We start from the raw sequence: 23,902 nt of genomic DNA, 5'->3' as shown, positions 1-23,902 counted from the left end.
ACTATAAAAAAAAACAGCACAGCACATACACACAAGGGTTAAACACGCTGTAGCTGGCTACCTGACCCGACAACCTGTTTCCTTAACAACTAAACCGTACAGGAAGGAGCATGGGAAGGCTACGCCCTCCTACATGCCTGTGAGACTCCATTCTTTAGGGAGTGGAAAATAAACAGAGCTCACCGAATGAGGAAAACAATACTTACTACTCACTATTTATGTTTTTTGTCTTTGGAATCATTCCCTCTTAAGGTTAGGTGAGTAAAAGAAACTTTACTGCTTTATGGTACTACAATCTATGTGACAATAAGAGTGAATAAGTATTTAATTTAGAGTCAAACATTACAACCATATTGCCATCCATACAAGTTTTTATCACTCATGGTTTACATGTTCTAAAAGGAAACAGGAAACCTTTTAGCTGGGAAGGAATATGACCATGTAAATACTTTAGCCAAACCAGACAGCAATCAATAGGTAGAGCAAGATTTCATTCTAGTGCCATGTGAGGTTTAATAACTATTTCTGTAATGTAATAGAGTGATCTGAAGCGTCATTTATGCAACACTCATAAGATAAAAAAAAACAGTTTAATATATATATAAAAAAAGGTAACAAATTCTGATTAGCAGTTAAGAGGTCACATACTCATGACATTTATTTAAACTGCTTAAACTTTTTACAATAAATATAACACTGTAAAATGTACGAATGATTAATATGAGTTCAAAATATAGAAATGTGCATTAATCCTAAATGAGTTCTTTTAATTAATTTAAAATGTATTTTCTTATTCAGCAATCGGATTTCTAAAGCCAATGCAAACAAGTTAGTGTTATTTATATCAGGCATATGCAAGTGTTTCTATTAACATTCCAGAAATTATCAGTTACAGGATAAAAGCCAATGTGGTTCAGTGCATTAAAAACGTTAGTAGTGGCCCTAAAGTATTTATCAAAATTTGTAATAAAAATTCAATAATTTTGTTTCTAAATTAGGGATATAATAATAGCCAACACTAATTAAAACAATACTACAGTATTCATTCTTTGGGATGACTGTGTCACAGCACTCCTTCCCTAACATCAGTGCCTGGTGGCTTGCAGTCATGTTCCAAATCTAACTGAAAAGCCTTTTAGAACATTGGAGATTAACAGCAATGGCTGACAAATGTGGAATGGGTTCTTCAGCAGCAACAGATGGGTTTGATGTTCAGCCGTCCATAAATATTTGACAGTATATGGTAGATTTATCAATAAAAATGTCCATACAGAAATAATTAACGTAACTTTAAAGCTTTAATAAAACTATACAATTCTTGTTACTTTTTTAAAGGGCACAAAGGACATCTGGAAAGCCATGGATCTGTGCAATAAATTGCCTTTGATGTGTTCCCTTTTCATTGTACTTTCCTTCACTCTACACATTTTTACCAGTCCAGCACCTGTACATAATGCAAAGGAAACAACCAGGCAGAGAATACCAAGAAAATACCAAAAAGATACAACACAACAGGCAAACAACTCATATAATTATTCAACTATTAATGCCAGCATAAACAGTTCAAGTACCAGCTCAACAATTCCAAACCAGCATAACAGTACAAACAGTACAGTCTATAACAGCACACAGCACAACTCACCGATGCCCAGCCCAACAGCAGAGATTACAACACATCAGATAAACGCATCTGCCACTAAAGCAAACTTTGCAACACAGTCTGCTTCTGATCCCACAAGAACAACAATCTCAACAACACTCATCCTTCCAGTATCCACTGTGCATGGCAGTAATGAAAGCACATCCAAGTCCACTTCTACATTCTTTACCACAGAAATGGCTATTGGCAACAAAACAAACAATGAAACGGCAGGTAAAAGTATACACATACTATTACAAATGCAAATACTAATACACTATTAGGTTTTCATATTACATTTACACTTATGTATGTTCTCTGTTTACTTTAATTGTTTAATCAGGTGCTGGTCTAAATCACTCAGAAATTTCCCTGACCATTTTGTTTAGTGTAGTACTTGGTGTGATAGTTCTAATAATTCTGGGGCTATCTGTCTACAAAATGACCAGGAGCAAAGGAGCTCAGTATTCTCATCGTCCTCTTCACAATGAAGAAACAGGTAAGAGCAGCTTTCTTCACATTGAAGACTTCAGAAGACCATCAAATTTGTTGTGTTCTAATTTCAGTGGTATATTAACAATGTATTACATTTCATACATGGAATTGTAGGTGGGCAGTTCACAATAACAGATGATACCCTAGTAATTTCAGGAGGGCTCTATGATGGACCTCGGATCTACAACTCCACAGTAACAGCACTTAACGAAGACCCACCATTTACCTACACACCTACTCAATTCAGACTGGAGTTTTTGCATGAGGATCATATTCCTGAAGCTTCCCCCTTCAAAACCACTGACCAAGAGCCTTAGCAAATCAGTCTTGTATGTTAACACTGAAAGTAAGTTTGAATATTTTTATTTCATGAAAAGAATAATAGGTGAAACAGATATACATAACTGTAACAAGAAATGCTACTTTTAGAAATTTAACATAACATTCAAATCTTATACAAAAGTGTGAACACACAAGCAAACAAATGTGGAATATTCTACCCGGAAAACATATTTCCCTTTATATCTAATACTTTATAAATAATATATAAATAAAATCTTATACTTTATAAATATTCTCAAATGGAAATGAACTGGAGAACCAAAAACAAGTTATTAAGTGGTTAAGTTAGTAAAAGTGGTTAAGCAAATATTTTTTCTGTAAATTTCTTCTTTTTCTTGTCTGAATTGGTAATGGTAGCCCAACCTGCATCCCGCATTCTCTTCATAGCTGCTAATTTTAATGCTGCTCCAGGAGACTTATAAACAGCAGAACCCTGTGCCTGTAAATAAACAACACTGTTACCTTGGTGCATTGTTCTGAGTTTTGTATGTTTACTGTCATTCTGATAAAGTATTAAATATTACAGTATAAATAAGATATGCTGAATGATTCAATATATAGCAGACATAACATTAAAACCACATAACATGTTATAATAAGATTGATTATCTTGTTACTATAGAATTTGTCTAGAGGTGGGATATATTAGGCATATAATAAGCAGTTAGTTTTCAAAGTTGGAAGCAGGATAAATCAGCAAGCATAAACATCTGAGCTGTGATGGTGTACATAGACGGGTCAGAACATCTCCAAAAGGTTTTATTTTATTTTTTGCTTGATTGTCACGCTTTGCAATGGTGCTCAAGGCACACCAATTCATGTGGGGAGCAAAAGTTAGCTTGTCTTGTCCCAAAATACAAAACAGCTACTTTCATTCTGTCTATAAAAGAGAACTGCCAGACACACAGCACCTTATAGTGTGGACATGTGCATAAAAAACCCATAGAGCACTAAAAGAAGGTGGCCTTGTCTGATGAATTACATTTATTATGTTGATGGTCAGGAACGTGTGTCACACATACCTGTGGAAAGATTGCACCAGGATGCACAATGTGAAAAAGGCAAAATTACAAAGACTGTGTAATGTTCAGAGCAATGTTCTGTAAGGAAACCTTGAGTCTTGGCATTCATGTGGCTGTTATTTTACATGTACATCTTATCTAAATATGCTACAGACCGTGTACCTCCCTTCACTAATGGCAGCAGCCACTTTATGCAAGATAATCTTACTGTTTTGGTGCTAAATACCACATCAAGGTTACCAAGGTTAAGGTTATAATGTAAAATTGTATATGTTTCATACATACCTTCTTGAATAAGCCTGGCCATACTGTTCCAGGTTCTTCTGCTTGCTTGTTAATCACTGTAGAGAAACTCTGCGGAAAGATATAAAAGATACAAATCAAAAGGATGTAAAACATTTACTGTGCTCTGTCCACTTTTCAAAATCAAAAAAAAAAAAAAAAAAAAGGTTTTTAATAGCAAAGGTAATTCTGCATTAGAGAATAATTTACCAGTACATCGTTTTGTTCAGAGCTATCGGACTTGGGATCCAGCTCCAGGGTGCTTTTCTTCCACGGCGCTGCTTTCTCTGTTGAAGGTGGTGTGCGTACTCTGAAAGACTATAACAGAGGTATTTCATTCACTCAATCCTGCTATTTGCTTCAGTCAAAAATAGTAGATATGCTTACCCTTATTCGAGGTGTTGTTCCTGGTTTTGTTCCCAAAGACCAAGATGGTGTTTGAAGACAACTTTTCTCATCTAATTTCTGTTAATAATCAGAATAAATGTTGTTAAGAAATCACATCAGCTGTACTAGATTAATCACCACAATCAATGTAAATACTTAATAATTGCTAACAAAAGGTGTTGCTGGGTCTCTCTTCTTTGAAAATGCAGAGGTTGATATTTTGATGGGAACATCTGGCATTTCAGACCCTTTCTCAGTTTTTGAAGGAGTCTGCAGCTGCAAATAATCAGTTAGTAATTAAAAAAAAAAAAAAAAGATTTCCAGAGTATAATAAGAACATTAAATGATTGTAAATAATACCTTTGGAGTCTTGTCTTTTTCAAGGAATTTAATTTGCTTTTTTAAAGTTATCATTTCTTGTTCTAGACACTCCTTAAATACGTAAAAATAAACAAATACATTTGTAAATATATAAAGCTGATTAGATATGATTAAGAATTATACAGAATATCAATTATTCTACTGCACTTAAAGGTAAACCTCTTTCTTTTTGTAAATATCCTTCTGAGATGTCTGCAACTTAGTAAGTTCTTGCACGTGCTGCTGCAGATCTTCCTGTAATATCTCCAACACAGTTACAACTTTGTCTACAAAAATCTTTTAAATAAACAATAAAAACAAAATCTAAACTTACCTTTTCAATATTTATTTCATCAAGTTGTTGTTTTAGTTGTACATTTTCAACTTGAAGATAGGACAGCTCCAGCTCCTACAAAAGACAGGTATTTCAAGTGCTGTACTGCCTTAAATAGACAGCAGATGGCGCTGATCTTATTTTCCCCACAGTATCCCAGGAGTGGAAATAGCAACAGTGAATACAGTCATGTTGATTAACTTGCTGTTATTATTTCTGACTCTCAGGACCCACCAAATTATTATTGTGAAATATACAGAGAAAAGTAACTGAAATATGCTTTTACAGGATGATGTTCCTGACAAAATGCAAGATTTGTTCTTTCTCAAAACCTGGCCTGGCTTATATAAAGGAGAGTACATCTGAATATCACAGCAGTAGAGTAGACCAATATTTGCTATTTCACATTTGGGGTTATAATATGCGGTTGTATTTTTGAAATCCAATGAATAATTACCAATGAGGTTTTATTTGCATTAACTTCAACTTCTCGCATTCTTTTCTCATTCAGTTCAGCATCCTTTTCTTCCACCATTTTGTCATACTCATGCTATTAAGGAAGTAAAAAAAAAGAGATTTAGAGAAGTCACAAAACTTAATTTTAGGTTTTTACGTAAAAAAAAAAAAAAAACCTGAACATCCTAACAAACTAACTACAATGACTACTTAAAAATTGTTTATAAACATTAATTTTTACCATCTTAATAAATCAAATTTACCTTATGCCTTTCCATCAAAGCAACCATGTCAGCTATCTTCTGCTGGAATTTGAGTTCAGTGTCTTCCTTGCACTTTGTTGCTTCCAGCGATGTTTGCTTCCACTTCTGAACCTGTAATAAGCAAACCAGGTTTCTAAAACAGCAGCACTAAGCTTTTACAGAAAAAAAACTGTGGATGCTTTTTTAATGCTTATAAACGATAGCCACCTTTGCTCAATACCAACAGAACCAGTATTTTTTGAGAAAAAATAAAAAGTGGTACTTGAATTTGAATAGGAAACTTATCGTGACTAAAAGGCAAAGAATCTCACCTCCATTTTAAGCTCAGCCTCAGATGCTGATTTGTTTTCCAGTTCAGAACATATTCTCTTGTACTCTTCTACATGGTGGTCTGTCATGTGTTGGAATTCTCCTTTTAATTTAGCTATCTTTTGTTATAAACATCAATGAAAACAGCATAAGTATTGATATACAAAAACTAAAGTGACTAATATTAAAAAACATATTTCAGAAATAAGTTTTAAATAAAATGTAAAAACCCAACCTCGTTTCATGCTAAAAATAACACTTCCTTAGCTTCAAAACAACATTCTACAAACTATTCTGCAGTTTATACAATACACACTGTGTAGGAAATATTATGTACTTCTTTTAGATTTTCGTCCTGAGTCTTGGATTTGGCCTCCAATTTTGTTTTTAGATTTGTGATCTGAAAATAAACACAGAAAAGAGGTTAAAAAGTAAAAGGTACAATTCCAAGCTTGATGTGCAAACTCCAGGAGAAACTGAGGATGACTGTTCATGTTCTCTTTTTTATTTGATAAAGAAAATGTTGCACTGCAAATTAATGTGCTCTAAGTTGTAGAATAAAAGTTAATTAGTTGAAAAATGACTTATTTACTGTATGTAAGGAGATTTCTATGGGGCCTACAGATCACAAGCAAATTTGTCTGGGGCTAAGAAGAAAGAATCAAGCACAAAAGGTGCCCTATAGAATTTTTAAGCAGATTGGAAAAGGTAGAATTGTGCAGTAACAATGTAATCATTCTTTACTTATACGCTTATACTGCCACATTACTCAAGCACTAGTATTTACTGCACATATTTGCCATAAAGAGTCACATTTTTTATTATAAAAATACATTTATTTCAGAATTTCATAGTTTTACAATTATGTTAAACTGATAATAATTTGTTTAAATGCACAAAAAGTGCAAACAGATTAATGTGTATGCAACATTAGATTGTTCAACACAGTGTGTAGCAACCTATTTCATTTAGAATGTAAGTATATGCAATCCTGCTTTTTTTTTTTATTTCTTTTTTAAATGTGACTGTTAGCTGCTACTCTGACTGCAACAATCTGCTTAGACATTAATAAACTTGCAATGTAGCTGTGTCCAATTTCAAAAAAGTTGGGACAATGTGTAAAATGTAAATAAAAACAAAATGCAATTATTTGCATTCTCATAAACCCATATTTTATTTACAATACAGTGGAACCCGGTTATGTCACCGGCCTAGGGGACGCCAAAAAGCGTCAAGATAACCGATGATCGAGATAAACGAAAACCAATATGGCGGCAAAATATTAACGTGCTTGAAATTTCTTTATGTACATGATGTGCGTTATTAAATGAGGATGTGCATGCACGTGTTTTTGGAGGTTTTTTTTTTACACAACAGCGTTGCCGCAAGTTGATTGGTCATGCGGATCGAGATAACCTGTAATGCAGATAAGGAGGCGGAAGCCGAAGTAAAGGCAAAGTTTATTGAGAATACTCAGGAGATAATCCAGCAATACTTGTAGCGAAGCATGATATCCAGTGGTGCCCGAAGTTCTGTGAAAGCAGAGACAGTTCGTGTAGAAAATCCACGGATCCACGCTATGGAAAGCGCAGCGCTGGGCAGCAACGGATAAACGTGGTGCAGACAGCGTGAACATGGAAAACAGCAGGATCGGTGTAATCCGGGGTGCCGTTGAGAGAATGCGGAGTCCGAGAAGAAGGGTACGCAGCGGGATACGTATACACGATTACACAGACCGCCATGAACCAACACATACGATCATGCACAAACTATAATGGACCGCAGTGTGTGGAGGTGAGGGGCTTAAATAGGAGATGGGATGAGTGGGTGAATAAGAGTCAGGTGTGTGTGATCAGCATGACTGCGATGAGCTCCGTGCGGGAGATGCCGGGAACGCCGCTGCCGAAGGGGGTGTGGCAGGGGGATTCCTGACATAACCGACGTTAAGTGGCAAATTTGCCCCCCTTGTGCTCAAGATGTTAGGGTTCGGCGACATAAAAAAAAAAATCGACATAACTGATTAAAAAATGCTAAGACAAAGCGAGAATTTGGCAGTTCCACTTAAAAAACGTAGACTTAATAGGGTTGGCGAGTTAACCGAGGTCGAGATAAGTGGGTTCCACTGTATATACACCATTTTAAGAAAATAATAAAGTCATTTTAAATTTGATGGTGGGAACAGGTCTCAAAAAGGTTGGTACAGTACAGTAGTATCATGTTTTCTGTCTGTCCAGTTGCTGAAGTTTTGGAAGAGGAATGTTGATCCATATGTGTCCGATACAGGATTCTAGCTGCTCAACAGTTCTGGGTGTTCTTTGTTGTATATTTTTGCCAAATGTTTTCAAATGACATCAGACATCCAGACACTTCTAATACGAAGTCGTTTATTAACCTTAACCCTATTGATATATACAAATATGCAAGGCCCTTCATGAAATGCTTCTGGATGGAAGTATTTGTTGCTCTAAAACCTGTATACACACACTATTCAGCATTGATAACTATAAAAATATTGCAACCTGTCTATTCCACAGGCACTAATGCACTCCCATACCATCAGTAATGCAGCTTTTTGAACTGAGCTCTGATAACAAGCCAGATGATCCCCCTCCCCTTTAGTCCCAAAGACATGGTGTTAAATGAGCTTTGGCACAGAGAGGATGGCAGCGTTTCTGGATCATGTTCACGCATGCCTACTTCTTTGTATAATAGAGGTACTAGCTGTATTTGTGGATGACCTGGCAAACTGTGTTCACAGACAATGATTTCTGGAGGTGTTAATGAGCATATGCAGTTATTTTTATTTACAATTTACAGTGTCCCAAACTTTTTGTAAGTGTATACAGTTATAACAGCAAGAAATTATCTAAAGATCACGTATCTAAAGTCACATAGCAAAGATAAAAGTACTGGTTAAAGATAAAATAGATGCTCTGCTCTTATCTCACAGCTAGAACATGTAAAATGACTATTTGTTTTTTATTTAAAATCCAAAAATAAATAAATACCTTACACCTTCACCAAAATAATCACCCCGTTTTTTTCTTGTTTTGGTGTCCATTTTTGTTTTTGCCTGTCAATATGTATTATGTATAGACATGACAACTTTTGACTTGATTTGTTGTATGACATTTGCATTTGTAATATCACTGTGGCTGTACTGTTGGGCCAGAACTGGGATAAAACTTGTCTGAATAAGCCATATACCAGCTCGGAGACATCAAATACCATTACTGCTCAACATCAGGCACAAGATTGATGGGGCTTAAGCTTTTTTCTGCTGAACTAGTAAAAGATTGATGGCAGTCAGCTGATTAATAATGTGAAGTTTGCATCATAACCCAATTGAGTTGATGAGCAAGAGAGCTTATGGCAGCCAGCTATCGAGTAATGAAGTTATTAAGCAGTTTCCGCATATTTTCTATTTCAAACCATGTTTTATCAAGAGTTATTTGAGCTCACTGCTTGCCTGATCTTTTTATCCACTGGGGAGAGTAGTATGTTAACACTACACAGTTTGTGTTCAATTTTTTCAATGTGTTCAACAAAAAATAAAAGAAAAACCTATGTGAAATATTTATTTTTTTACAGGCTAGTTTGAGTAGCTGTATCCTAAATTGTATATTATATCATGAGATTAATATGTATGCTCAAGGAAGAGCAGACATTACTAGTTAAGAAATCTTGTTTACAAGTTGCCTGTGATATCACTATTCTTATAGAGATGTCAATAGTTCAAATATTAAAATTATGCATTCTTTAAAAGTTATTAAAGACTGGTCAATTACTATTGATGTAAACTATTGGACAATATTTAATAAAGTGTTTTCATCCATTTTAAGTATTATTAAATCTTTCACTCTCTTCTTCGGACAAATAAAAAGTTTGCTAAAAACATCAGATAATGTCACCTTTACTTCCAGTGCTTTGACTTGTCTTTCTTTCTTCATTAGCTTATTCTGTGAGCTTTTCTTCTGAGGATATTTAGAGAAAGGACTGTTAAGTGTATGCAGCTTCAATGTCACTCATCATAATAGGAAAGAAAATTCTATTCCATATGAATGAGAGTAAGTTCAGTTCAGTTTAACTTACAGATTCTTTTAACAGCTCCTGGATATTCTCATTCTCTTGACGTTGCTCTTCAATTTTTGCATTTAGTACTTCCAACTGCTTTCTGTATAGCATTAAAATAAGAAAGCAATACTGTCAAAATGCAATGTGATATGTTGATATCTCTGGCATAACAATTTTAGCTTTAAATGTCCTAATGTTGGAAGAACTACATAAATTAGAAGATCTGCCTCCACAGGCAAGTAATTAACTCTGTACAGCTCAAGGGTACATGCTATTTCTCTGTATGAATGACATAGCCAGAACTAAAGTTTTCTTATAAGATTTCATGATATCAACTATTAGGAAAGAAAGGAGACAGTAATTTCTAAAATGTCATCTTTACCAGCATGTGGTAATATTTTTTTAGGTTAGATTTGTCTATATGCAATGCATCTGCACTTTTGCCTCTCACTGTTTCGCAATGCTGCTAAAAGCTTTTCTTTTTACTCATGCCCACTGCCAACTCCTACCAACTCCTGTTCATTCGTTTCTTCTATTCTAGAGAGCTGAGCAGTTGATCTTTCTGCCCATTTCTATTCCTGCCACAACGGTGCACCAAAGGTTAGCTTACCAACAGTGTTCACTTCATGCTGCAATGAATATAAGAATTCATAAAATGCTGCTTTATGCTGCCAGACATTTATCATGCATATGTTATAAAGAAACTGTCAACTGTAGAAACAAAATATTGGTAAAGTACTCCTCTGACAGTGCAAATTTAACACCACCAAAATGAGAAAGAATCAACTTGTTAAAACCCTTTATAAGAAAAAATAGGAGAAGGATGAATTAAAGGGACATTTTATTATCATAATACATCATATGTGGCTTCATGGTTGTAAAATGATAATGATAATTTTTTTATGAGAAGTATTATGATATATTTATTTTTATTTTTTTTAAAAGCAATTCTCTTGAAACAGATAATCTAATGTGTACTGAAACGTAAAAATGTCATTTTACATATAGTGTCGTAAAAAAGTCTTTAAATATGAGTTATAATTTTGTCATGTTGAACATTCATGTAATGAATGTAGCGAACATTCAAATTCTATAACATAAAAGTTGTGTAATCTTACTGTAACTGTTGTTTTTCCACCTCAAGTTGTCCTATTTCCATTTTCATTTTTTCCACAGTTTCTGTAACTTCCTGGATATGATAATTAAAAATGTTGTGTTAATTAAATGTATTAATTTTAATATAATAATAAAAAAAAAATCACTAGTCTTAAATAAACAATTGTACAGTTCACAAACCTTTGGGTGATGGTCTGCTTGTACAATGTTCTTTTGAAGCTGATTAAATCTCTCCAGTAGATCATCATATATATCCCTACATAGACATATTTCATTATATATAATGACATAACTATATATAATCTATCTATCTATCTATCTATCTATCTATCTATCTATCTATCTATCTATCTATCTATCTATCTATCTATCTATCTATCCATCTATCCATCTATCCATCTATCTATCCATCTATCCATCTATCTATCCATCTATCCATCTATCTATATCTATCCATCTATCTATATCTATCCATCTATCCATCTATCCATCTATCTATCTATCTATCTATCTATCTATCTATCTATCTATCTTCAGTAGATCATCATATATATCCCTATATAGACATATGACCAAGAGCATGACATGAACACAAAAACATGATTTTTAAAGGGCTTCAAAAAGAAGGCACAAAAATATATTTAGCTACAAAAAAAGCATTTTCCCAGTACTCTCATATTATATGTAAATTGTCAATATATATTTTTTTTAATTCCTTTTTTTTTTTTTTTTTTTTTAAGATTATTAATATCACATATGGACAATTAATGTTTCAGCATTATCATTATCATTTTTTTTTGTAGTCATGACATGTTTGTACCCCGACACATTTTCTTTGCTTACTTACTTGTATTTACTTATATCCTTTTGCAATCTTTCAATTTTATTAGATGATTCACTATCTTTCTTCAGTGCTTCTGATAACTGCCCCTCAATCTCATGCAGTTTGACCTGAGTAAAAGCCAACAGAGTACAGTTAACAACGAAGTTAACAACGAGTTTGCTTTGTGAAGATAGCTTGGATTTCAATGTACTGTTTTAAGCTTAATTATAAAGTTTAAATGCTAAATAAATAGCTGTACATAAATTATTATATGGTGGGATTAAAGCGGAATAATGTGACAGATTTTCTATGTGAACAGTGATTTCTTGTTTTTGTTTGTCATTTGTGCAACCTATTTCAATAGTGTGCCACACTTTTCAACAATTTTTGACACAATCCAGTTTATCTCAGTGAAATCAGTTTGAAATGTGACTCCCACTAAGATGATGATGCTGTTGGTATGTCTAAAATCTATTCTAGACTAGGCTTTAAACAGTTATACCTCTTTCAGAAGAAAATGCTCCTTCAAAACAGTTTGCTCGTTTCTAGTGACTTCCAAGGTAGCCACCATTTTGTTGTTTTCAACTTCAGCAATCTGCAGTTTTTCCTGTTGGGACAAACATTATTTACTGCATTGTTTCAACTACTCAAATTGTATTTTTGTTCAAGTTGAAGAGTGCATTGCACTATGCATCAGCTCAAATCATTTCTTAGGAATTTATGCTGATTATAAAATTATGAACACTTTAAAACCTTTAAGTCTGTATTGAGGTGTCAATGCTAACATTGCTAACAAGATAATCATAAAACATGAAAACTACAGTGTATGTCGATGGAATGGTGCAGCTGGATGCAAACAGCCTAAATGATAAATATAAGAGCACTGGGCTAACAGATAGAAGCTTACATTTTAAAATGTCCACTGTATAAATCCATCTCAAAAATATACATTTGATTAACTGACTTTTTTGTAATCAGAAGAATAAAAAATACCTAATATAATAGACAGAAATTATGTTTAAAGATTAAACATAGATGAATAAATGCTAAAGATATTTTACATGCACCCATAACCAATACAAATATCTCCCACTAAGTTCCAGTCAGAGTTTACTTTGTAGTAGACAGTCTAGATAATCACATGATTATGTCCATTTGCATGCTTTGAAGGTGTTAGATGACACACTCAAAATAAATGTCTACCATGTTATTTACATCAGTTATCCTTTTAAAAGTGTGCAATGCAGTATTATGTGTGTTGCTGTTTTCTTTTTCTCCATTATTAGGGGTCAAAAAAACTTTTTTGCAGCTAAACCATAGACATTGGCATGTCTTCAATTAGCATGATAGAGATTTTCATACTAATTTAAGCATTTACCTTCAATTTGTTTATTTCTGCTTGATTTTCTACATGTTCTGAAGTCAGCTGAAGAATGTGTCCTTCATCTGCTTTTATCTTTTCCTCCAAAGACTGAAAGGCCTTTTCCTTTGTTTCCTTTAATGTAAGTTAATGCATACATAATCAGTATAGTGAAGCTTATTGAAAAAATAAATGGTTATGTGAGAATATGACATACCATTTCAAATTTCAGAGCCTGTATCTGCCTGTCACACTCCACTTTCACTTCTCTTATTGCTCCTGTGGTGATATTTGATTTAGCAAGGAAAAGTGGCAGAAAGACTTTTAGCTTGTTTTATATGTAATATGTACATACCCAATTCTTTGCTTTTGGTGGAGAGCTCCTGAGATACTGAGCTCAGCCCTGATTCAAGTTCTCGAACCCTGTGAAAATAACATTCAATAAGAGAACATTAAAACAGACAAACTGCTTTTCTGCACCTTAAAATGTTTTTGCATTACCTTTATTGAGTAAACTGGGCATCTGTCAGCTTACCTACTTTTCTCCGATTTTAAAGAGGACTGTAAGGAATCTGCTGTCTCTTGTATCTCTCCAATTTGATGTGCCAGTTGCTCTTTAATAGTATTTATTTCTTTAATATTTATGTCTTTCTCCAAAAGGTTCTTTATATACAACTCTTTGGTTTGTTCAAGTGTGTTAACTAATGTTTTTTGGTTTTCCTAGAGAAATCAAATAGCGTATCAAGCATCTACACTCTAACCAATTCTTTGAATCACATTAAAAATGTATGAACACAAGCACAAACCTCACTCTCCTGCCTGAGCTGTTCTTCTCTATGTAGATTTTCCTGCAGTGTAGCATTTTCTTGTTTATATTTGTGAAGTAATTCAAGATGCTGGCCTATATTTATGGAATCACAATAATAATAATAATAATAATAATAATAATAATAATAATAAAAACATCTTTTAAACATCCAGAAAATTATATTGATTAAGATTTAAGTTTTGTCAACCATACTTTCAGAATCCTGGAGTTGACTGATGTTTTTCTGAGTTTCTTGTAGTTTGACTACTGTTTCTGTAAGTTGACTTTCAGTTTTTCTCAGCGTTTCTTCAAGCTGGGAAACCTTAATAAACAAACACACAAATAAACTGTAATCAATGTGTCGGCAAAAAAATAAGTTTTTTCACAAGCAAAATTATGCCACATTTTACAGTGAAACATTGATGGACACAGATTTTAACCAGCATAAGTATTTTTTTAGCTAAATTTACACTTTAGCATGTGCTTGTATATGTATAGGTTACAAAGATAATTTTCAGTAATGTGAGTGACTTTGTGATTGTGATTTCAAAACATTTGTTTCAAATACATAGAAAAAGAAAAAAAGATAAAATTCACATAAAACACATTTCTGATCTAGAACACAAGTTAAATCATAACGCATGGCAAGTCTAGCACTGCTTGTTTAGTGTAACAGCACTGACTGTTTGATTTAATAGAATGATTTCACCTTGACATAGGACATACATTTCCCTAAGTCTGAAAATTTTAGAATGAGCATCTCTAATTGAGAGTAGAAAATTGCACAAAAAGGTATCTATAAAACACACAAATTCTGTGTGCTCATTGCAGATCTCAATCTAAGACTCCTACATTGCACATAAATGAGCTTAGCTTCATTTGGACTGCATCTTATTGTTATGAGGATTTGCTGTGTATTGCAATGATAACATTATTTTTAGGCTGGCGGCCAAACAAACGTGGGTGGATTCCTGATTAATAAATTGTTACAAAGGTTTGTGACGGTGGTAAATTAACAGGATTATTATGGCATAGATATAGGAAACAATTATTGTAAGAGTTTTCCCCTGTGAAAATGTATTCCATGTTTTCCTACTTTGATGTGTCAGTAATTCTTATACCCAAATGCTAGTGGGTGGTATGATGGCTTATCTGTGAGGATGCATGAGAACAGAATGTGCTACACATAATCCACAATGAATATGATGCGACACAAGGAAAAAATAGAAAACATGATTTTTTCCTGCAGTTTACACACTGCTTGAGTGCGAACAATGAATGCTATACAACACTGCACGTCCCTTGAGAATGACTGCTTTCTATATTTCAGTGATTTTTCACATATCAACTGATGCCCAAAGGTGCTGTCATCTGTGTATATTCATGGAATTAAAACACTGGCAAAATGTAATATTGATGGAAAATCTACCAACTTTATATGCCAAATAAAAAAAACTCTTGTTTGGCAGCACTGAAGGCTGTTAAATTTAAATGATCTTACATATTCACTTTTAATGATAGATAGATAGATAGATAGATAGATAGATAGATAGATGGATAGATGGATAGATGGATAGATGGATGGATGGATGGATGGATGGATGGATGGATGGATGCTCAAGCTGATACATGTGTATGTGAATTCTAACCCCCCAAAAAACAAATATATTATCTGTAATTCTCTTAACAGATTGTCATAACAGTTCTCATTCAAAAATAGGAAAAATACACCTGCTATTAGAGCTGCAACAACTACCGCTAAAGAAATCATTGGCCAACAAATGCCTTTATCGATTAGTTGGGCTAGTGAAGTTACAAGTTAACTTGATGGTAAGATAACACAGCCACTTAGGAAAATGGCAGACAGTACAGGGTCAGCTGGCAGCAGGAAAAAGTGTGCGTAGAAGCATTTAATATAAAAAGCAACAAAGAAAACTGCCTGGAAGTTATGCAAAGCGGAGCTTGTGTGGCATGGAAGTACCACAATGGTGCACAAGCATGCGAGAAGAAAACACTGGTGTCACGGATGAAGGCAAAACATCAGCAAAAACTGTATAATCCTTATCATGTTAAATGGTGTAGTTTAATGAAGTGCTATTGTGTAAACTGTTTGTTTGCTAACTTCGGGAGTGTCACACTGGATCTTTTCTGGCGTAACTCGCAAGCATCAGGTTGCACAATCACCTTGCTCCTTGTCCAGAAGATGATCATTGACACCCTGCACATGGAGGGAAATAAACAATAGGTCATCGCTAAAGAAGTTGGCTGTTCACAGAGTGCTGTATCCATGCACATTAATGGAAAGTTCAATGGAAGGAAAAGGGTGGTAGAAAAAGGTGAAACAAAGCCCATTCAAGAATTTTGGGAGATTCACAAAGACTGGACTGCAGCTGGAGTCAGTGCTTCAAGAGCCTCCACGCACAGACGTATCCATGGGCTACAACTGACACATTCCTTGTGTCAAGTCACTCCTTAGCCAGAGACAATGTCAAAGGTGTCTTACCTGGGCAAAAGACAAAAAGTACTGGACTGTTGCTCAGTGGGCCAAAGTCATCTTTTCAAAAGAAGGGAAATATATATATATATTTTTTATTTGCCAATTAAGGTCCCAGAGTCTGGAAGAAGAGAGGAGAGGCACAAAATCCAAGTTGCTTGAGGTCCAGTGTAAAGTTTGCACAGTCAGTGGTGGTTTTGGGAGTCATGTCATCTGCAGGTGTTTTATCAAGTCCAAGGTCAGCACAGACATCTACCAGGAAGGTTTAGAAATTTCATGCTTCCCTCTGCTGACCAGCTTTATGGAAATGCTGATTAAATTTTCCATCAGGATTTGTCACCTTCCCACACTGCCAAAAGCACCAAAAGTTGGTTAAATGACCATGGTGTTGGTGTGCTTGACTGGCCAGCAAACTCACCCGACCTGAACCCCAGAGAGGATCTATGGGGTATTGTCAAGAGGAAAGTGCGAAGCAAGATGCAAATGAGCTAAAGGCCACTGTCAAAGAACAGGTCAAAGAACATAAGCAGTGCCACAGACTGATCACCTCCATGCCACGCCGAATTGAGGCAGTAATTAAAGCAAAAGGAGCCCCTACCAAGTATTGAGTACATATACAGTAAATTAACATACTTTCCAGAAGGCCAATGCGGGAGAGCTGACAGTTCAGGAAAAGGAAAACCACTCAGGACAGGACCAGTTCTGAACAAAATAGTTTATTTATTGAGTGATCAGTGCTAAAGTCACAAACTCGCAGGCACACACACCCCCTGGCACACCCTCTCGCTAATCTTTATACGCTCCCCCTGATCACTGCAAGAGAGAGAACATTCATTAGTCACAATTCCCCTCAGGTGTGTCATTCCCACGCCTTCCTGCTCCCAGCCTCGCCCTCCATTCACAAACCGGCGCTCAGCCATGCCCCTGCTGCCACAGCAAACAATACACTAAACAGTTTTTTTTAATTAGTCTTATGAAGTATTAAAATTTTTTGAGATGTGTTTGGATTTAATTATCTGATTATGTGTGTGACACCATGAGTCTCCAATATTGAACTTTTTCAAAATATTCTAATTTTCTGAGATACTGAATTTTGGGTTTTCATTAGCTGTATGCCATAATTATCAAAATTAAACAAAATAAACACTTGAAATATATCAGTCTGTGTGTGATGAATCTATATAATATACGAGTTTAACTTTTTGTATTGAATTACTAAAATAAATAAATGATATTCTAATTTATTGAGATGCACCTGAACAACAAACAGCAAAACTGAACAATGAACACATTATGACATTGGCCTGATTGTTCAGTGCCAAACAGGGTGGTTTGGGTATTTTTATAACTGCTGATCTACTGGGATTTTCACACACAACAAAGTTTACTTGGAATAATGCAAAAAAAAAGAAAAAAAAAAAAATCTGCAATTTGAAATATATCATCTATAAAATCTTACATATCTTAGTAAATCCAAATGCCACAATTATTTACATTACCTAAAATTATAATCAACAAAATAAAAAAGGATTAATCTAATTATTTTTCATGTTGACTTGGAGGTCCAAAGCTTTAACCTGACTGATATAGTGTCATAAAAAATAGATAGCATTTGCGGGCCCTGAAGTCTCTAAATCTAAGATTATATATTACCTCTATGCCAACAAACCATTTGTATATCAACATCGCAGCATTGCAGAAAAAAATACGGCAAAACCCACATTATGAAATGTTCATTTTCAACCATCTTTACCCTTTTTCTCTTCTTCACTTCTCTTGTCAGATAACATATAAGAGACATCTGCTTTCGATGGTAGCAAAGTCCTCCTTTAGTCTCTTGTGCTAAGGGCCTTTTTTTTTTGAAATGCTAGACAAGTCCTTATAACCAGCCATGAGTAGTCTTGATATCTATTGAAGCCCTTTTCTGAAAATCCTAGTGAGTACCATAATAAAATGCTTTTCGAGAAATAGCAATAAAAATGCACTGAATTCAGGATTTCTGCAGCCAGTCATGTCACCAACAAAATTAGTCAATTAACCACGCAGCATTAATAATCTTGTATTTTTGTGACTGGCGTGTGCTCCAAGGTATTATAAAAGGGGCTCCCTTGTCCCAAAACAGACTTAAGGTACATGCCACTGCGTAAGTAGGCTTTCCTCCTCGTTGTTTGGAGGCATCATCAACCCGGATGTACTGTAACTACACACTTTGTAAAAGCTTTTGAACACTTGATATTGGCCCTAAAGTGGTCTTTAAACACTTTTAAAATTAGTCCTTCACTCGTTTCTTCTGACACTGTGGCATACATTATCCAGCTCATCCTCACTGCCCCTGGTAATTTAGGATGAGAAAAAAAATTACTGCTACAATTTCCTTGTGACCAGTGCTTCCATAGTCAGAATGTTCCAGGGAATAACTGTTGTATTCCTAATAGTTTTTATTTTTTTTATTTTTTTTTACAAATACTCCATCATACATTACTCTGTAAAAGGTATTGGCATAAATGAACAAACAACAAAATTCTGGGGTCAGGAGAACAATATTACATAATTTTTTTGTTCACTAAACTCAAAGATATGTCTAGGATTGCTGGTATAAAATTAAAAGATTGAATTTAGTTTTTGCCTCCCTCTTCATAGTAAAATTACAGCTTACCTTCTTTTCTTTTGTGTGATACTCATTGTCAAATTTCACTTTAAGGTCCTCAAACTGTTTAAGGCCTTCCTTAGCTATGTAAAATATGCAAACAGGCATAGAAACAATGAATACATTGTAAATATATAATGTCTAATCCACAGTGCATGTCCATACTGTACATTGTTTCAAACATTTTTCTAGTTTACCTTTTAACATTTCTAGCTGATCAGCTTCTGCTTGCAGCCGGAGATTTTCAAATGCAACAACCATCCTCTGAAATAAGACAGACAAGATATTTAAAACATTTAGATAGCTATATCTAAAAAGATATATATGGATGGAAAATGGTGAAACTAATTGATATTTTCACTGCATGCCAATCTGACAACTACAAGTTATATAATTTTTAAAGCATGTTTAACATGACGTTACCTGAATGTTTTCATGGTTTTGCAAGAAGAGACCATGAGTTTCTTCTCTTTCTGCTTCAACTTAAAATTAAAATTACATGTATTGTGTTAACATGAAAACGTCAAATTTAATACATATTAAGTAAGGTTACCTAATGTGTGTGTCAGGCTTTTACACCATCACTTACAAAGGCTCATTTTCTCAGTAGACCTTTCAAAAGTGTCCTTCAGAATATTGCACAAACTTCTTGTTGCATTGCTTCTGCAAAGTTTAAAATGTATTGAATTGCTAATGGCTATAATAAATAAATAAATATGAAATGTTCTTAGTTGAAATACATGTTGTACATACTTATTTCTAATATCTTCATTTTCATTTAGTTGTTCATCTAATTTCATGCTCAGGCTCTCATTTTCAAACTGCAACATAGACATCAGTTAATTGAAATACAAGTCATTAATCCTCTTTTTATAAGGTTATGATCAAACTGCAGGCCAAACAAGGGAGAACCTGATTTGTAAGTAACCAAAGTTTTCAACCAAAGTAACCAGAGTTTTCTTTTTCTGACATTTACTTGCATATATGCATTAACTGACATAATAATAAAGCAGGTGATTGTGATAGAGGTCAGTCTTGAATGAGTAATAGTAGAACATTAAATACTAAAAACTGCATTTGTACGTGTCCTTAATTCTCATTTCCAGACTTTCAGACACAGAAACACACAAAAATGTGGTTTGAATCAAATCAGAAGCCAGATTTTCAAAATTTTTTCATTTAGACTACAGAAACTCTATTTTCAATCAAGCAAAATATGAAAAAAAAAAAAAAAATACAAATAAATAAAGATTCTGAACTACTCTTATCATTGCCAAACTTACCTGAAGTTCTTGAATGGCTTTGCGTTGTGTCTCAATTGTTTTTCGATTCTCCTGAAGCTTTCTGTCTTTTTGTGATATATCATAGTCCATTTTTAATTTCCAAGCTTTTATTTTTTCAGCCTCTTCAAACAATTTAGAATACACCTGACTGGATCTTAATGGTGGCTGGTAAAAATACAGTAATAGTAAATAGCAATAATATAAAATAGTAAATAATAAAATCGAATAAAACAGAAAATAGTAATTCAATTAATACTTACACTTCATATCACACCATAAACACAAACACGATGAATTCACTTACCTCTTCTTTGTCTAATGGCATTACAGCAATCCTCTTTGTGACCTCTTTAAAATAGCAAACTTGAAATATTATACCAAAAACCATTTGGCACATATGGTATACACAAATAATTTTTTACTGGTTTTTTTAATGTACTGTATATACTCTCTACATGGAAAGCACCTTTGCACACTTTTTACCTGCACTTGGAGACTCTGTAGGCAACACCATCTTGATATTTGAATTTGTCTCGTTTTCAAAATATTTATTGAAACTCTAAACAATAGGCACACATAAGCGAGGTAATATATATTTACAGACTGTAAAACAGATGAACATTCCACAATTATTCCAGATGAATATCCACCAACCTGAACTTGTGCCATAAAGCTGCTGTTTTCTTCACACAGTCCAGGATCCTGAGGTTTTACGGCTGATACCTGACCAAGCCTGGTTCTTGGAGGTACTAGAAGTTTGAAGTTAAATGCTTTTTCCATTCTGTAACATAATGAAAGAGGATTAGGTAACTGTGTCTATAGCTAAAATCCTTTCTATATACATTTGCTGTGCCATTCTTGCAAGTAATACCGTGTCCTTGTTGTTTGAATTACTAATACTGGCAAGGAATTTGAAAATTGTATTTACTATCATTTGAAATATGACAGAAGCTCCTATTTTAAGAGTTGAATCGGTATGGAAATGTAGACACTGCATATTTACTGGTTTATCCAGGGGACGGGGCTATGAGGTGAATCATAAGTTAATAGCGGCGCAAAATTAGCGAGATATTTTAAGCTATTCAGTTAGTAATTCGACTCATTCGACTTGTTTCTTAGCGGGAAAATATATATTAGCATATTTACGCCTGAAGTGGATATTAAATATAACATATAGTGTCTCTAAGTAAGTTTTCGGCTAGTGACGAAGCAGGTAATATTTGCCAAAGTCAACAGTATATTTATAGTCATATCATTGATAAATAATAATATCAATATACATTAGAGTATTTAATCGAACTAGCAGTCCTTTTTTTTTGTAAAGAAAGTGTTAAATTACCTTTTAAAGCACGTTTTGTCCGACTTGCTTAAACCACTTGTGAGTCTTATCTCTGTGGGAGCAGTGAGGTTCCTAACGATTTTCTAACGAACCATATGTTTTCGATGCGCGCGCGGGCTTAAACATCTCGCGTGGCAATTGTAAACGAATTCAAATCGAGCGCGTGCAAAGTTACTGCACGCTGATAGGGTTGCCAATTGTGTAAAAAGCACTCAAGTGGTGATTAGAGCATTACGGAAGCGCATTGCATTCACAAAAAAATAAAATAAAAAAATTCACAGCCAGGATCTCATAATTATGAGATACTAAGTCATAATTATGAGATCCTTATCTCATAATTATGACTTACTAAGTCATAATTATGACTTACTTAGTCATAATTATGACTTAGTATCTCATAATTATGAGATCCTGGCTGTGAATTCTTTTGTGAATGCAATGCGCTTCCGTAATGACTAGTGGGTGGAAGTATATATATATATATATATATATTCCTTATGTGCCAAAATCCGCCGTGATGCACACATCCAGCAATTAACCCTCTGGAGTCAAAAAACGCGCTGGTTTTGTGGCATTTTTCTCCTAATAATGCCGAATAGAATTTATATTACTCTGTCTTTTTTATATCATACAGATAAGAGAAATAAATATGTATATGTAAAGTGACTACTTTTATTTGTATACAATCATAATAACAAATGCTGTGCTTTAGTAAACATCCATAGATGAGTTTGGTTTTAATAATAATTAACATTAACAGTTTTATATATATATTTGCATAAAGCACATTTGTCCATGGCCATGTTGATTAGAGTATTAAAAACTTTAGTAGTATTTATTTATTTAAGTATCTGTAGGTGTTAAGTTTTAAGATGAGCTTCACACATTCCTATGTTGTCGGTTCAGTGTCTATATCAAGTCAATCAAGTCAAGAAGCTTTTATTGTGATTTCAATCATATATAGCTGACGCATTACACAGTGAAATGAAACAACGTTCCTCCTGAACACTGGTGCTACATACAACAACAATCACAGAAAACACAGGGCTAAGGACTTGCAAGTGTCCTCGCCACATAAAGTGCATTGTGTGCAACCTGGTGAAAACAGTGTAAAGACAACACAAGACATTGCACATTGCGGTGTGTAAAAGACGTAAAGTGAAGATTGTAAGTAACAAAAAAATGTAAACAGAATGCTGTGCAAAAGAGCAATAACAGCAATCCAAAAAAAGATGTGCAAAAACTGCATGTAAACTGTTTATGGTAATGAAGTGATGTAATATGATTTGTACTGAAGACATGGATGTGTGAAGTGAGTACAAGTGTGTGTTGTGTCCGGGTTGTACAGATAATTCACACAGTTTTTCATTAGTTTGTGTGTGTGTGTGTGTGTGTGTGTTGGCTTTGCGGATGCAGTGTGTGGTGTAAATGTCCATGATAGAGTGGAGAGACTCTGATGATCTTCTCAGCTGTCCTCACTATCCTCTGTAGGGTCCTGTGTCCGAGACCAGTTTCCAAACCAGGCAGTGATGCAGCCGCTCAAGATGTTCTCAATGGTCCCTCTGTAGAACGTGGTCAGGATGGGGGGAGGGAGATGGGCTTGATGAAGAAGAACATATGTGCCATTCTGTGTGCTGTGTGATTCTTCCCTGATCAGATCCCTGATCTCACAAAAGTGATTAAACCCCTTTACATGTCAGCAACCATTTTAGTATATCTTCCCAAGGGACAATACTATTGAAACTTATATATATTTTTGCAGTGGTGGGCTGTCAGGGCCAGCAAGCCCTTCTCTGCTGGCCTAAACACTATCAGAAGCACTGAGCTACATTTACAACCTACATTCTATTATTTTTTCACTGAAATTGTATTACTTCATTCCCAACAGTCTATTCTCTTCATTTTGTACCATTTCTCTTGGCTGCACTGCTTCCAGTACGTGCATGTAGATGTTAGATTTTTTTGTCCAATCAGATTTTAGCCTCTTTGTGCTGCCAAGTCAATCTAATCTGCCCAGGGCCTTCAGATTCAGTAGTACTGGCCGTTGTATTTTAGACTATAATAGCAAT

At 34.5% G+C, this 23,902-nt stretch overlaps 2 protein-coding genes across 5 annotated transcripts; one reads left to right on the top strand and one right to left on the bottom strand.

Annotated features, from left to right (window-relative positions):
- The first annotated feature begins 120 nt into the window (after nucleotides 1–120).
- On the top strand, nucleotides 121–11,075 carry si:ch211-105j21.9 (sialomucin core protein 24-like). 2 transcript variants are annotated; one of them, XM_046848869.1, is made up of 5 exons: nucleotides 121–257; nucleotides 1,336–1,873; nucleotides 1,983–2,138; nucleotides 2,249–2,480; nucleotides 10,505–11,075. In XM_046848869.1, exons 2-4 carry the CDS (start codon nucleotides 1,360–1,362, stop codon nucleotides 2,449–2,451), a joined length of 873 nt encoding a protein of 290 aa, XP_046704825.1. In that variant the 5' UTR covers nucleotides 121–257; nucleotides 1,336–1,359; the 3' UTR covers nucleotides 2,452–2,480; nucleotides 10,505–11,075. The 2 variants fall into 2 exon arrangements, with proteins under 2 accessions (XP_046704825.1, XP_046704834.1); XM_046848878.1 differs by lacking the exon at nucleotides 10,505–11,075 and adding an exon at nucleotides 4,011–4,143.
- sycp1 (synaptonemal complex protein 1) lies at nucleotides 2,482–22,078 on the bottom strand. 3 transcript variants are annotated; one of them, XM_046848838.1, is made up of 34 exons: nucleotides 21,834–22,078; nucleotides 21,149–21,275; nucleotides 20,978–21,053; nucleotides 20,799–20,842; nucleotides 20,495–20,659; nucleotides 19,965–20,032; nucleotides 19,801–19,874; nucleotides 19,635–19,693; nucleotides 19,409–19,475; nucleotides 19,221–19,294; nucleotides 14,284–14,392; nucleotides 14,069–14,163; nucleotides 13,798–13,982; nucleotides 13,618–13,685; nucleotides 13,480–13,541; nucleotides 13,281–13,397; nucleotides 12,405–12,509; nucleotides 11,927–12,030; nucleotides 11,260–11,335; nucleotides 11,082–11,152; nucleotides 9,982–10,063; nucleotides 9,801–9,863; nucleotides 6,227–6,289; nucleotides 5,892–6,008; nucleotides 5,581–5,691; nucleotides 5,319–5,411; nucleotides 4,862–4,936; nucleotides 4,708–4,782; nucleotides 4,528–4,599; nucleotides 4,339–4,443; nucleotides 4,168–4,245; nucleotides 3,997–4,098; nucleotides 3,784–3,852; nucleotides 2,482–2,915 (listed from the first exon to the last, which is right to left on the bottom strand). In XM_046848838.1, exons 2-34 carry the CDS (start codon nucleotides 21,272–21,274, stop codon nucleotides 2,775–2,777), a joined length of 2,991 nt encoding a protein of 996 aa, XP_046704794.1. In that variant the 5' UTR covers nucleotide 21,275; nucleotides 21,834–22,078; the 3' UTR covers nucleotides 2,482–2,774. The 3 variants fall into 3 exon arrangements, with proteins under 3 accessions (XP_046704794.1, XP_046704787.1, XP_046704803.1); XM_046848831.1 differs by having other exon boundaries at nucleotides 3,991–4,098; nucleotides 21,834–22,077; XM_046848847.1 differs by lacking the exons at nucleotides 4,339–4,443; nucleotides 4,528–4,599; nucleotides 4,708–4,782 and having other exon boundaries at nucleotides 3,991–4,098.
- Between the last annotated feature and the right edge of the window lie 1,824 nt (nucleotides 22,079–23,902).

Source organism: Silurus meridionalis, chromosome 1 (genome assembly GCF_014805685.1).
Source record: "Silurus meridionalis isolate SWU-2019-XX chromosome 1, ASM1480568v1, whole genome shotgun sequence".
NCBI lineage: Eukaryota > Metazoa > Chordata > Actinopteri > Siluriformes > Siluridae > Silurus > Silurus meridionalis.
This window is presented reverse-complemented; position numbering and strand designations above follow the sequence as displayed.

What these genes read in the sequence shown, in the direction of transcription:
- si:ch211-105j21.9 (XM_046848869.1), top strand. Translation starts at nt 1,360, where the DNA reads ATGGATCTGTGCAATAAATTGCCTTTGATGTGTTCCCTTTTCATTGTA. An exon ending in AACAAACAATGAAACGGCAG is followed by an intron (nt 1,874 to 1,982) that starts GTAAAAGTATAC and finishes TTGTTTAATCAG; the next exon opens with GTGCTGGTCTAAATCACTCA. An exon ending in TCTTCACAATGAAGAAACAG is followed by an intron (nt 2,139 to 2,248) that starts GTAAGAGCAGCT and finishes ATGGAATTGTAG; the next exon opens with GTGGGCAGTTCACAATAACA.
- sycp1 (XM_046848831.1), bottom strand. Translation starts at nt 21,274, where the DNA reads ATGGAAAAAGCATTTAACTTCAAACTTCTAGTACCTCCAAGAACCAGG. An exon ending in AAGCCATTCAAGAACTTCAG is followed by an intron (nt 20,033 to 20,494) that starts GTAAGTTTGGCA and finishes TCTATGTTGCAG; the next exon opens with TTTGAAAATGAGAGCCTGAG. An exon ending in AGGACGAAAATCTAAAAGAA is followed by an intron (nt 6,009 to 6,226) that starts GTACATAATATT and finishes TTATAACAAAAG; the next exon opens with ATAGCTAAATTAAAAGGAGA.